The 13,637-nt window shown below is 51.3% G+C and overlaps 5 protein-coding genes across 5 annotated transcripts; 3 read left to right on the forward strand and 2 right to left on the reverse strand.

Annotated features, from left to right (window-relative positions):
* Positions 1-137: 137 nt before the first annotated feature.
* VFPPC_08389 (SET domain-containing protein) lies at positions 138-3,755 on the forward strand (the record flags this gene model as incomplete). Its single annotated transcript, XM_018287108.1, has 2 exons — positions 138-770; positions 864-3,755. The coding sequence occupies 2 exons, from the start codon at positions 138-140 to the stop codon at positions 3,753-3,755; spliced, it is 3,525 nt and encodes a 1,174-aa protein (XP_018143969.1).
* A 767-nt stretch (positions 3,756-4,522) lies between these two features.
* VFPPC_08390 (B-cell receptor-associated 31-like protein) lies at positions 4,523-5,292 on the forward strand (the record flags this gene model as incomplete). The annotated part of the gene is made up of 4 exons (XM_018287109.1): positions 4,523-4,543; positions 4,601-4,686; positions 4,742-4,894; positions 4,944-5,292. 4 exons carry the CDS (start codon positions 4,523-4,525, stop codon positions 5,290-5,292), a joined length of 609 nt encoding a protein of 202 aa, XP_018143970.1.
* A 2,486-nt stretch (positions 5,293-7,778) lies between these two features.
* Positions 7,779-9,328, reverse strand: VFPPC_14393 (pectate lyase superfamily protein domain-containing protein; the record flags this gene model as incomplete). Its single annotated transcript, XM_018292162.1, has 6 exons — positions 7,779-7,954; positions 8,009-8,491; positions 8,563-8,673; positions 8,739-8,793; positions 8,850-8,936; positions 8,993-9,328. 6 exons carry the CDS (start codon positions 9,326-9,328, stop codon positions 7,779-7,781), a joined length of 1,248 nt encoding a protein of 415 aa, XP_018143971.1.
* A 1,997-nt stretch (positions 9,329-11,325) lies between these two features.
* VFPPC_14394 (zinc-binding domain-containing protein) lies at positions 11,326-11,733 on the forward strand (the record flags this gene model as incomplete). Its single annotated transcript, XM_018292163.1, has 4 exons — positions 11,326-11,334; positions 11,388-11,459; positions 11,526-11,596; positions 11,664-11,733. The coding sequence occupies 4 exons, from the start codon at positions 11,326-11,328 to the stop codon at positions 11,731-11,733; spliced, it is 222 nt and encodes a 73-aa protein (XP_018143972.1).
* A 245-nt stretch (positions 11,734-11,978) lies between these two features.
* Positions 11,979-13,252, reverse strand: VFPPC_08391 (naringenin 3-dioxygenase; the record flags this gene model as incomplete). The annotated part of the gene is made up of 2 exons (XM_018287110.1): positions 11,979-12,945; positions 13,053-13,252. The coding sequence occupies 2 exons, from the start codon at positions 13,250-13,252 to the stop codon at positions 11,979-11,981; spliced, it is 1,167 nt and encodes a 388-aa protein (XP_018143973.1).
* Between the last annotated feature and the right edge of the window lie 385 nt (positions 13,253-13,637).

Raw genomic sequence — 13,637 nt, forward strand, 5'->3', positions numbered from 1 at the left:
ATCTGGATGTTCCCGTTTCTCTTGCGAAGCAACCGTTGAAGTCGCATTCAAAGACGCGAACCAGAAAGGCACTAAGACACACGACCGACCGCCTTAGTAATTGCCAACGTCAAACTCAACCTTGACTGTTGTCGACCATGTCAACCTCCGGCAGTCCAGACACGCACATCCAAAACAACATCAATGGACAGCTCTCAGCTGAGGCGCAAAGATATGAACTTGCCCAAGCCGCCACTCTCTCGTCCCGACTTGAAGCCTTCGGCAGCCGAAAGCCGAGCGACCACTCCATTGTCAGCCACGCCTCAGTGAGCTCGCCGCCGAAGAAGAAAAAAAATCGTAGAGTCGACGTCGACGTCGACGTCGACCTCAGCCTCGCCCTGCGCCCGCAGAACCCATCTGATGTAATATACTTTAATCGCCCGGCTCCGCCTGAAAGACTACTTTTCCTAGATCTTGAGGTTGACATGCTGGAACATACCACTCCCCCGCCACCTCCGTCAAACCTTGCGTCCAAAGCGCCGGCCACAAATGGTACGACACCAAAGGCACAGACAGAATCGAATGTCGAGTGGACGGTAGAAGAAACCATTAGCCGGTTGGATGCCTGCCGACAAGACGTGAAGCGTGGCCACGCCCAGCTGACTGGCTACATATTGGAGTCTACCAAGGCGACTGAGCACAGAGTTCGGCATGGAAAGGACCTTTTTGCGAACATACGCACGCCTGTTATGACGGAGAAGGGTACTGACACAATTCGGATCAGGTCCAAGGTACGTCGCATACAGAGCATTCAAACACAGTCATTTTGAAAATTACACTTCTGATGTTCTGGTCGGAGATCCACGCTCACAAGACAATCGTAGCAACATCTGAAAGGAAAGCGAGACCAGCGAGATGCGCATTATACGCCGATATGTACAAAGACAAATAAAGAGCGAGTACCGCCATACCGATTCCACCACGTCGAAATCAAAAAGAACGTGCTCACTCCCAACACCATGTTGACGTTTGTGCCACATCTGCGCGACTTGGAGAGCTCTGAAGAGACTAAATATAATTTGTGGCTCAAAGAATTGGAAGACATCGATCTCAAGTCGGGCTTCAAACCCATGAACCGCGAGGATAAGCAGCAGCTTACCATCCAAGGGGAAAGGGCAGCCACTGTGTCGCTATACTTGGATTCATGGCTGGAAAAATTGGCAATACCTGGGTGTAATAAATCGGCATTAATCAGCTACATGACTGCCCGTGAGCCTGATCACGCCATAACACCTCAGCAAAAGACTGACATTCTGAACTCGCACCACCGAATTCCAAACGCTGCGCCGGGAGCAAACAAAGCGGCGCAAATGTTTACTGATGCCTTCCAGCATGTGTTTAAAACTAGTCAGCCGGCATCAAAGCAAATTGATCTTCGCAGAGTCTTGATGATGGATGAAGCTGTGGACAACATCATGGATTCAAAGCCAATCGCCAAGGATGCCACCAGCCCACAGCTCGACGAGGAGGATGAGGACGAGCTTGCAGAGTCTAACCTGGCTACGTACTGCATCCTAGGTTGCCTGATTTGTTTCAGTCACTCTTGCGACCACGGCGAGTACGACAATAAGAACATGAAGGGCACATTTTCAATATCGTCTTGGTCTCACCTCTCTGACGCCCTGAGACGCAGACGCAACAACATGGCAAATGGCTCTGAAGGCGTCATTAAACCCTGTCGACGACAGTGTTATCGCAGAGACAGTCATCATGTACGCATGCACGTGCACCCGCGAGAATGGTCAGAAGATGAGCGGATCCTTCTGCGATCAGTCTTTACAACTGCAAGCAACAGCACGTACAAGGGCGATCCAATCTGTCTGGCTGCTGAATTCTTAAACCGGCAGTGCGATGAAGTTCATGTCGAGTTCAAGTCCATGGGCATCTCAGTGCCACAGCCGGAACCTCCTGAAGCACCACGGGTAAAGAATCTGTCGTGGTACGATCGCCGACGAAAAGTGCTTCTGGGAGACTGGCAAGACCACACGACCAGCCATGCTCATCAGCGACGGGAAATCCTGGAACCTTGTTCTCACGATGGGCCGTGTGTGGCAGGCGTATGTACATGTGTGGATGCTGATGTCCTCTGTGAGAAGTTTTGCGGGTGCACCGTGGAAAACTGCGCGTATAAATTTACTGGGTGTGGCTGCCATTCGCAGGGAAGGACGTGTCTGGATAGCAAGAAGGACAAGCCGTGCATTTGTGTGCAGCTAAATAGGGAATGCGATCCGCTGCTATGTGGTAGCTGTGGTGCCTTGGAGCGAGCAGACCCGGCCAATGCCAATGACAAAGAGCTTCACGCGACGGGTTGTCAAAACTGCGATTTGCAGAGAGGAGTTGGCAAGTCGTTGCTACTGGGTCAGAGCCAGCTTGACGGTGTTGGTTACGGTCTATTTACGGCGGAGGATATCGCCCAGGATGAGTTCATCATCGAATACGTGGGTGAACTGATTACGCACGACGAAGGTGTTCGACGTGAAGCCCGGCGAGGGGATGTATTCGACGAGGAGTCCAACGTTTCGTATGTCTTTACCCTACTAGAGAACGAAGGTATATGGGTCGATGCCGCGATATATGGTAATCTAAGCCGGTACATCAACCACGCATCTGAGCATGACACGCACGGGTGCAACATTACACCTCGGATTCTGTATGTGAACGGAGAATATCGGATTAAGTTTACGGCTATAAGAGATATCAAGGCAGGAGAGGAGCTTTTCTTCAACTACGGTGAAAACTTTCCCAACCTGACGAAGAATCTCCTGGATCACAAGGCGGCAGGCAAACCAGAAAGCAAGCCGAAGCCTGCAAAGTCACGTCGGCCTGAGAAGCCCGAAGCTATTGCCCGCAAGGCCACAAAGGCAGAAACTAGCAAGCGACGTCCCGGCCGGCCGAGAGTGAAGCGAGACTTACCGCCTGGATTTGCGCTCGAGACGCTGGAGGGGCCGGACATTGAAGAAGCAACCACATCACGCAAACGTAAGCGGCATCATCTTCAGGACGACAGCGACGACGAAAACTACGACGCTGTCACCGCCGACAAGACGATGAACGGCGACGAGGGTGGGAGAAGCTCAGAGGACCCGGGCTCCGCGTCAAGACTACGGCGCAGGATCAGGACGAGTACGGAAACACCAACAAAACGGGTCGAGCCGCCCAAGAAGACTCGGGGCAAGAGAGGTGGTGCGCGACCTGGCAGCGGGCGGCCTAGAAAGCACCCACGGCCAGTTGCGGTTCCCAAACCCACCGCAGCCTCGGAGTCCAAGCGTGAGGAACGGACACTATTCGGCGACGCCCCAGAGGCCGGGCCAGCGTCAACGCGAGCACCACTTGAGCGAGAAGCAGAGCGAGCAACAGCGCGGACTGCCACTCCTGCTTCGGCCCCAGCATTGGCATCGGCATCGGCATCGGCATCAGCATCAAGACCAACTCCAATCCCGACCCCATCATCTGCGAAGATGACCGGTACGCCGGAGTCTAAACGGATAACTAGAAGCTCAGACAAGATGGAGATGGAGATTGCAGACAGCGATGATAATATGTCGACTACGGGACTTAGGAGCGGCGTGGCGAAGCGGGCGGATGGGATTTCGAACGTGCATGGGGAGAGAGAAGAGGATGACGACCAAGATGTATTGATTCGACAGCGGAGTGATAGAGCGTCAAGGACAAGACGGCCGCCGGCTAAGTTTAGGGAGGATGAGTTTTGGAACTGAGGTGCATGTGGGTGGACTGTACATCTGGAAGTGGTGATGCATTCAATGCTGTATACTACGGAGTACATGTGGTCGAGTGGCCTGTGATGGCCATGTACATGTTGGACGATGAATAATTCAGCCATGTTTAATTGTAATGTCAGAGCTGGGACTTGTGCTGGATAGTGTTGTGTGAAGATGTGTTTACGATGGTGCAATGGTGTTAGCTTGAGGTGACTCCCAAATGTGTGGTGCAATACAACATTGAATGTCCATCATGTATGTCTCCTGTGTCATCAATGCTTGAAGCTCCAGCCACAGTTGAGTCTGAGCTGAAGCTCCAGTGGGTCCAGGCCGGTCAACTGGCTCCATGTTGAGTTGACCAGATGTGTCCAGTTGCATGTGCTGATCCAGCCCACTTTACCAGCCCGTCAGCCCACCAGCCAGGCGTCCAGTCTATCCATGAAAACCGTGAAGCCACACAAGCGATGACGTTGTCCCTTGCCAGGTGCAAGCTCCAGACCACGCATGTGTCTGCCATTCCATGTCTGTCCCGCACTGACTCCAACTCCCTCCAACCCAGACAGACATGTAGGACGTCACACCTTGTAAACTTCTCCATTTCATCCTCAGCTGCAAAACAGGCCACGTCTACCTGCCAACTGCATCTCCCATAAAACCTGAAAGCCTCCCATCACCCGCATCAATCTCTTTTTGTTTTCCATCTCTACATAGCAGCGTGCCTCATTTCCAGCACACACCACCCTGCGACAGACACAGCCGCCATCATGACGCTCTACTACTCTCTCGTAAGCGCAGCACGGCACAATCCTCCATCATCCGCATCACCAAACTAACCAGGCCAGGTCTTCTTCCTCCTCGTCCTCGAGATGGCGCTCTTTATGCTGCTCCTCGTTCCCCTCCCATACACAGCTAAGCGCAAGGTCTTTTCGTATGTCCATTCCTCCCCCTCCTTCCCCATTTTTGCAAAACTAACAAAATCCAAGCTTCATCTCCGAAAATCCCATCGTCTCCAAACTCATGTACTGGCTCAAAATCACATTCGTCTTCATCCTCATCCTCTTCATCGACAGCGTCAACCGCGTGTATCGCGTACAATTGGAAGTATTGGCGGCAAGCGACCAGGCTTCCAAGGGAGCGTACGTATTTCCACTTTTGTTTTGTCTTGCATAGCTAACGAGTCGACAGTGCTGTTCTTGGTCACGAGCGTCTCGAAGTGCAGGCCCGCAAGTTTTACTCCCAGCGCAACATGTATCTCTGCGGGTTTACGCTGTTCCTGTCGCTTATTTTGAACCGCATGTACGTCATGATTATCGATACGATTAAGCTGGAGGATAAGGTGCGGGCGTTTGAGAGCAATCAGAACTTCAAGGAGAATAGGTCGAGTGAGGTGGCGGAGTTGCAGAAGAAGTTGGCGAAGAAGGAGCAGGATTTGGAGACGTTGAAGAAGCAGAGTGAGGGGCTGCATCGGAGTTATGATGAGTTGAGTGATAAGTATGCGGCTACGCAGGTTGAGGAGGGGAAGAAGGGGAAATAAGATGGGTAGGCGAGGGATTCGGGGGATTGAGTTTGGGATGGTTGTGGCAGTGGTGGTTGGGTTGAGGGATGAAAAATGGTGTGTTGGAGTTGTGTTTGTTTAGATGGGGGATACTGCACGCTGGGTCAACTTTATCGAGTGTATCAAGGATCAAGGATATCTTGTGTCACTGAGTACACGTTGCCATCAATTCATACAAAAATACACATTGACGCTCACAACTACCAATTGACCATACAAGATATGTTAAGCTCACGAACCGGTACATTATCCATCAACCCCTCTGCCGCTTCGATCTCCGCAATCCTGTGTCATCAACTTCGTCCGTCTTGCGTTTCGTCTGTGGCCGTGCCTCTTCCCCTTTCACAACACTTTTCAGAACACCCTCGTTCTTCACCTTCTTCACACCCTCACCCTTTACCCTCTTCGTACCCTCAAATCTCTTACCTTCACTCTTGTCCCCATCCTTCTTGCCCTCCTCCAATTTCCCCTGCCTCATAACCACATACGCAACCTTTTCGACATCCACCATCCCAACGCCCAATCTCGCCGCCACCTCCTCCGCCCTCCTCCTCAACTCCGAATACTCCCTCGCATTATACTTGATCGCCCCCTTCGTCCCCCCACAACACAGCCAGTAAAACAACTCATCCGAAAAAAACACCACTCTGTCCGGATCATGAACATTCAGTAGCAACGACGCAGTGGCCGGTCCAACACCCCTCAGCTTGGTCAGCGTATCCAGCGCCTTTTGTGCGTTTTGTCCCGGATTCATCCGGTAGAGCTTGATGGCGCTGGATATGGTCTCCTCTGTGAAGGAGGGCGGGTTAGACGATACGAGGGACATGAGGGTTGGGCGGAATTTGCCATGTCGTCTGGTTTGTTAGCTGTGCTTTTGTGAACGGGGGGTTGAGGGAGGGTTACAGTTTCCATTCGACGAGGGCTTGGACATCTGAGAGGGTCATTTGTTGGTTTTGCGTGTGGAAGAGCGTGGGGGCTTGGTTGTAGCGGTAGGAGTCTAGGTCTTTGAGGGGCTTTTGGCCTGGTTTTGCTGGTGTCGTTAGTTGGTGTTGTCGATGGGGGTTGGGTTTAGGCTGGTGGTGTACCTTTTGAAGAGGATTCTATGAGGGCCGGGTATTTGGATAGGAGGGATTGGAAGGTGGATTTTGTTATTGAGTCGGGGGAGGACATGATTGCGGTGAAGCAGTGTGCTCTGGAAATTAGGGGTATCTGATATCTTGACAAAATGTTGCTTGATGAGATGGAATGAAGACATTCACGTATAAGGTCACCGTAACGCGATTGGTCAGAAGTACCTACCCTATGGTCAACTGGTGGAAAGTGGAAAGTGGTAAGTGGACCAGCCACACGTGTGACAATGAGCTGCATGTTCCCCAAACCAATCCATTAGTCTAACCACAAGCTCAACCAAGCTCAACCACTCCTAGTGGCTGTGCAAACGCATCAACAGACGAATCGGACGGCACTCCAGTCACACTTTCGTACGGTTCCTTATAGGGTGGTGTGACGGTTGTGCCTGGAGGACTTCCAAAGAGGGGGATAGATAACGGAGTCCCTTCCCGGGTTTCTTTCAAATTATTCCTTCTCGATTTCCGAATCCTATTGAAACTCGGAAGCCAAGACCGGCTGTACTTGGTGGCGGACATCGCCATGGCTGTCAGGGCCTATTGTCGCCGAAACCTATGAGATAACCACTTTTTCTCTCTTTGTTAGACTTTCACGAGCGCGAGCTCACTTTCATGCCGTTTATTTCTCTGCAACTTAGCCTGGGGAGTAATGCGTCCCCCCGCTGGACTGGGTTTCCCAAACAGCAGCCATGTGTCAGGAGAACTTCATCGTTACGGAATGCGGCGTGTGTCAACGACAGCTTGATATGAAGGATTTTGTTAAGCGCTGGTGCGATGTTGCCTTGGGGAAGGGCAGGTTTGGCGGGTGTCCGGGGGGTGTGAGGAGGGAGGAGGTGATTCAGTCGGCGACGTGTGGGCCGTGTAGGAAGGATCCGAAGAGGATGGAGAAAGATAAGTTTGGGGAGTAGAGATTTCAGAAGGTTGGGATGGGGGATAGAGGGAGGTTTATGTGAATGAAGGGTGTATGTTATTGTTGGTGTGGATGTACCGTGGGATGCTTTTGTGTTGGGTTTGTTGGAGTTTGGTAGATGATGGGAAGCAATTCCTGGGACAAGGCGGTACTTTGCTTGTTGTTGCTGGTTTGACGGAGGATGTATTACTGTTGGATTATGGCTTTACTTGGCTACTGAGGTGCTCATATGGCGGGTATTATGAAGATAGGTTTAGGTTTGCGGGCAAACTTCGTCGGGCAGGATATAAGTTTGGTCAATATTACCACTTGATACGACTACAGTTTGGCTACACCCAAGTGTCACGCAGAGACACAACTGCAATATCAAGTATACACCCAACACTGACATATATGCTCATCCTTCTAGTCAAAGTATATACGAACCCCTAGTCAACCTTATACACACCCAAATCAGAACCCTGACCCGGCCAGCCCCCCTTGAAGCTAGGCCGAGCCGAAATCATATTCCCATTCGCCTCACGTAGCACATTCGTCGCAGACTTTGAACACACACCAAACAACTGAAGATCAGACGGCTGCTTCGAGATCCAGTGCATCACATCTAAAGACAAAGTTAGCATACCATCCTCTCATGAACACACCCCAAACAACTCACCAGAACATCCCCACGCATCATCGCAACCCTGATTTCCGGGACCGCTGAAGAAATCCCACGCAGTACTAGCATAGTGGCGAATGCCGGAACCGCCGGTGATGAAATTCGAATACCCCTTTCTGCAAATCTTGTCACCGCCGCCGCACCACGAAAAGTCAGGGTCATTCCACCCCCTGACATTTGCCTTCCACGGCGCGGGAGGAATCTGCGGTGCGTTTGAGCCCTGGTTGTAGTTCGTCTCGGCTTGAAGCATCGAGACAAACACATCCTTGGCTTCCCAGAGGTTGAGCTGGTATAACCACCAGTGCTCGCTGCCTAGGGAGTGCAGCCATGTGCCTTTTGTTGCTTGGACGAGGACACCGCCCTTTGCGGCGATGAGGCAGCCGCCTCCGCCTTCGGTGTTGTGGTCTGCTATCCATACCCATGTGTTTTCTATGTAAGCGGACGAAGACTTGCTGAGGTGGACGTCCGAGAACTCGGAGCCTATCCTCGATTAGTTTCCCTGGTTTTAAAGTAGTTTGGTTTCTCAAGTTGTGTCAAAGGCATGGACTTACTTCCGCCAATGTTGGTCGTGTCCAAAATCACATTCTTTAGACCGACGGTGAAGGAAAGCTCACCATGGGGATATGTGGTGTGGGCTGCTTCAGCAGTTCGTGGGTCCAAACCTGAGATAATGTCCATGTTAGCCAGGTTCCATCACTGATCATATTTGGCGTTGGTGGAATCATACCGTTGATGAGATTTCGCTCTCCCTGCCAGTTTCTAGACGCTTTGATAGCAGGAGGCTGGTAACAACAAGTCAGTGTCAACGAATCGATATGAAGTTACTTAGTCGGCTTACATTAGTGGCGTCTCCCATGAGAATGGTTCCAACACGCAACTGGATCTTCGAGTCTACTTCATATGTCCCAGGTGGGAGATATACAACCTGTCAGGAACCTTGTATTAGTTTCTTGATTAGACTCCACATAGCTAGTCATATACGAATCGAATACGCATTTCTGCCATGGCTCTTGGCTGAGAAGCCCACCAATTGTGCCGCCTCTCCTTTCCGTTGTTGCTGTCAATGGCATCTTGAATAGCTCGGCCATCACCGGAGTTGACAGACTTGAATACTTCGTACGAGTAGTCGTTTCCGAGATCTGGAGAGTAGCCACGAGGACCCCCAGTGTGGTCCATATTGGCATACCAAAAGGTGGTGCCAGCGGCAGCGGCTTTGGCCATTGTGTTTTGCATGCGTCTAGCATGATCATGGATAGTTGGGTTGGCAGCGGCCACGCCCGCCAGCAAGGCTGTGATTGTGGTCGTAAAATAAACCATTTTGTCCACGGCGGCGCTTGAAGCTTGGGAACGCCTCGAAGAAAGTTAGGGTGATGTCGGGGGATACGACCACTTATATGTCTTCACCAGCTTCCAAATGCTTTGTCTATGAATCCAGACTAATTAGAGCAATCTGGCTACCATATCCCACGATACCTCTTTTCTTAAACATCGTATCCTCTCCGGGGACTAGTCAACGCTAAGCCCATGGCTGAGCTCCCTATGAAGACATTCGACTCGGAGCCCTCAGCCCGACATTGTCATGTAATCCACCGCAGACCCATGGTCTTGTCCACATGCGGGTATATCGTTCAATTCAGGATAATTAAGTGGTTTAAAACATCAGGGTTCATTCTTAGAGTCCAAGGCCCACGTCCAGTGAGCAAGGCCAAACGTCAATGGTCAGCTTGGCCGGGCACTTAGCTGGCATGTCTTACACAGATAGGGTTACACGGCAGCTTATGGCCATTTATATAGCTCGACCTGGGTTTGCCCGAGCAGTATAGCCAATTCGACTGGCCCACGCTGGCGGTAGGAAGCTAGATGCCGAAATTTTGCGCGGCATGGACATCATACCTTTGCTCCTGTTTTCAGGACAGAATTTGACATTGATGTAACCTTGGCCCATTACACGGTGTTGTGCAAATGGGACAATGAATATTCCAATACATAAAGCCAACAAAGTTCGGATTGGCTACATAGTTTCGAGAATTTGACGTACGAACACGCCGTCTCGCGCTCCAAGCCTGGGGGAGGCGAAGTTGCGAGGGTCCAGTGAAGACACTCCAAGTTGACGATTCCTAGGACAATGGAACCACTTCCTCACATTCCTGGGTCCTTTGACAGACAAGCTAGCATCGCGGAAGTGGAGTGGCGTATGAATGTGAAATCACTTCTACAATTAGCTCCCGATTCGGCATGGTGTCGGTTCATCCTGGTGATATCTCCCTGCATCAAATTGGTCAAGAAGGCTGAGTATTCGGTTAGAAAGGTCCAGTTTATCCAGTAGAAGAGTATCCGCTGGCCGGTAGTTGTCCTAATAATGATGGCCGAGCAAGATGTGCCTTGACTTCCTTAGCTAGGGGACAAGGTGATAAGGACTCAGATGCCGTAGGATGTAGTCAACAGGCCAGCAGCTCCATAAGCCGTTAAGAACCAATCAGTTTAACGACTTACAGTCTTAGTATTGTAAACATTGTCTTTCCAGATCTTCATGGGCTATGTGCAGGTGGCTGTAGTTGACAATGGTCAGAGGTGTGGTTTGGCTCAGTGGTACCCGGGACCCGCAAGATATCAGTCCATGTCAGAGAGGCGGCACGAACATTTCTCGTTGTGACCCGGTATAACCCAAGTACCTGGGGAAGTCACTTCCGGAGGCGTTGCTGACGTTCAGATAAAGCCAAGCGAAACGGCTCGTAAAACATGTCCTTGTATGACGGGCAATGGCGACGGGGGATATTGGTACTGGAGTAGTAAATGCAATGCAACCCTTGCCAGGCTAGACGTCGTATATTCAGTCTTCCAAATACCGTACAGGTCATCCACATCAATCAAGCGGATCACAGCGATGCAAGAAGCCGTCGAATCAAATGGGAATAGGATAAAGCATGCAAGTCATGACCGGCCGAAAAGTGCGGAGCAAATTTTCCCACATGCAGCGTCGACCTTATCGCCTATCAGCGAGCGGCATCCCACCATGGACAATGGACACTGCAGACAGCCCACCACGCCACCCCAAGACCCTTTTCTCTCTCACGCATTTCTGCTCAGTCGCAAAAGATCTTTCTACTCCGTCGACAAACTTCTCGATTCGTCTATATCCTGCTGTCCATCGTGTCAACCGCAGCACAAGTCCACTCCATCCTATTTGTACCCGCTTTATCGCCGAAACACCAACATCCCGCTAGACGACTTTCGTATTCGACCGCACTCTGATCCCAACCGGTACTTCTCTAACGACTTTCTACCTACACACTCGCCGAGTTTACATTCTCAAAATGGGCAACGTATGGAAAGATACCCCGTATACAACGTCAAGCCATAGTCTTACATGTAACAGGGAGCCAAGGCACAGCAAAAGCGTGAGCGCAACGCAAAGGACAAAAATGTTGCCAAGTCGCAACTCAAAGTCGTATGTGACTATTTTCTTTCCTCTCTGCACTGTTGATGTGACACTAACAATGTATTTTCCCTACAGAACCAACAAGCTATGAACATCCAGTGCCAGATCTGCAAGGCCACGTTTCTGTCTACCACCAAGGGTCCTGCGTACGTTCCCCTCGACTTGCCTCTCGATTCCTATAGTCGCAGTACACTAACGTATCATTATGTACAGCCTGCAGGAACATGCTACCAACAAGCACAGCAAGGATATTGGTGATTGCTTCCCCGGCAAGACGGCCTAGATATCCAGACCCGCCAGCCGATTCAGCCAGGAGTTTGGGACACGGAGTACAGAGAAAGATGGTAACTCGGGGTGTGAGCATGAAAAGTTAGGTCCTGTCATTTAGCATTGGCGTCAGCATAGGGGAGATAGACGTAGCGAGGCGTAGTAGTGAGCCGTAGACACCGGGTACTTTGTGATGATTTTTTTTATATGACATGATATTCACAATATTTCAGACCCCGTCTCCTACACATCCCCAACCCATCAATGAGCCTCAACCGCCTTTGGAGCGACTCCTCCCGTGGGCGCATTCCCTCCAGTCTGCTTCGCCTTAGCAGCAGCCTGCTCCTCCCTGATGCCCTTCAAAATATCCGGATACCACCTCTCTCCTACATCCGGATGACTCTTCACCCTATTCCGAAGCGTAGCCTCGCCCAGCGTCTTGGCCACCGCGCCCGTCCTAAACGTAAACTCAACATCGTCCACCCTCCCTCCCGTCCGCTCAACAACCCTCCTCCTCTGCTCCCTCACCTCCTCCGGCACTTTCCCCACGCCCACCGTCTCCAGGTCGTCAAACTCAGCATCCAGCTTCACGCCCTGGAAGAAGGGGATGGAAAACCTAGCGCCTGAGCCCGCCGCCGGCGACAGCACCCTATGCGTCGTGCTCACACACACACCTTGCGTTAGGGCCTCCATCCCCTGCCCTATCGCGACGACGAGCGTACCGTCAATCGGGGGACAGTCGATCCACTCGCCTTGCACGTTTTGCACCTGCAGCCCGCGATGGGACGTCGCTTGGAGGAGGTAGCTCGTCAGCATGCTGTCCTTGTGTGGACCGACGCCCTGACCTTGGCCCTGACGTCCTAGTTCCTCCATGTCCGGGTACTTGACTATCTTGAGCTTGTGCTGCTGGTCCTCGTCGAAGTACTTGTTGAATGCGTCGCTGGGGAGCTTGATTGCTTCTGCGATGAGGGATGTGAAGTAGATGGATATGGCGCCCATGCGGTTCATGTAGTCTGTGTACGTGTCCCGGAAGCCGGGGGCGTGGTTTTCAGACGGCCACTGGTTTGGTGCGAGGAGGTTGTAATACAGAGGTGCATTGGGCGTAGGGATGGGATGTTCTGTGGAGAGATCGATTTGTTCGCGGTGATCGACTTCACCGGCGGTGATTTCTGCAGAGAGCTGGGAGTAGCCGAGGAATGATTTGGCGTTTTTCATTTCAATCTTGAGTCTGTGATATGTTAATTTGGGGTTACCAATCATCATGTCAAGATTGGAAATATAAGATGGGTTGAAGTCTCCGGTGTAGGCAGGGTATGGATGAAGCTATCGACTTACTTCTCTTCAAGGGGAATATCGAAAAACGCCTTTCCTTTCTTGATGACATCCTGGAATAACTCCTCTGAGATGCCGACATTCTTGAGATACAAGAAGCCTACTTCCATGAGGGCATGGCGCAACTGTTCCAGAAACTCTGGTTTGGTTGCCGGATCCCGAGCGAGTTTCAGATCCAAGATGGGAATCGATGTAAATGACATTGTTGTACAGCTACAGATAATCAAATCCGAGAACAAGAGTTTGTGCTTTCACTTCTAGTTATCCCACCAACTGAACCGGTTCCCACTGGTTGGACAGATGTGTTGCACAAAATACAAAAGTCCAAGTTCATTGTGAATGTGATCGCCCTCTCTTGACACTCACCATGAATGGCGTAATCGCACCAGACGACCCCTCTGTCATGTCATTCTGGCTCTGGCTGGAGACCCGCCAACTTGACTTCTCCATCGGATGCAATCAATCAACCAGACCATTCAATGCATCCATCCCCACTTCTCTGCGCCGCTGCCGGACTCTGGGGCAGTGGAAAGCCATTAAACGACACTTCCGAGCTCGGGTCGGCTTCCTCTGCGGACTAACTCGAGT

The sequence above is a fragment of the Pochonia chlamydosporia genome, chromosome 4 (genome assembly GCF_001653235.2).
Source record: "Pochonia chlamydosporia 170 chromosome 4, whole genome shotgun sequence".
Lineage (NCBI taxonomy): Eukaryota > Fungi > Ascomycota > Sordariomycetes > Hypocreales > Clavicipitaceae > Pochonia > Pochonia chlamydosporia.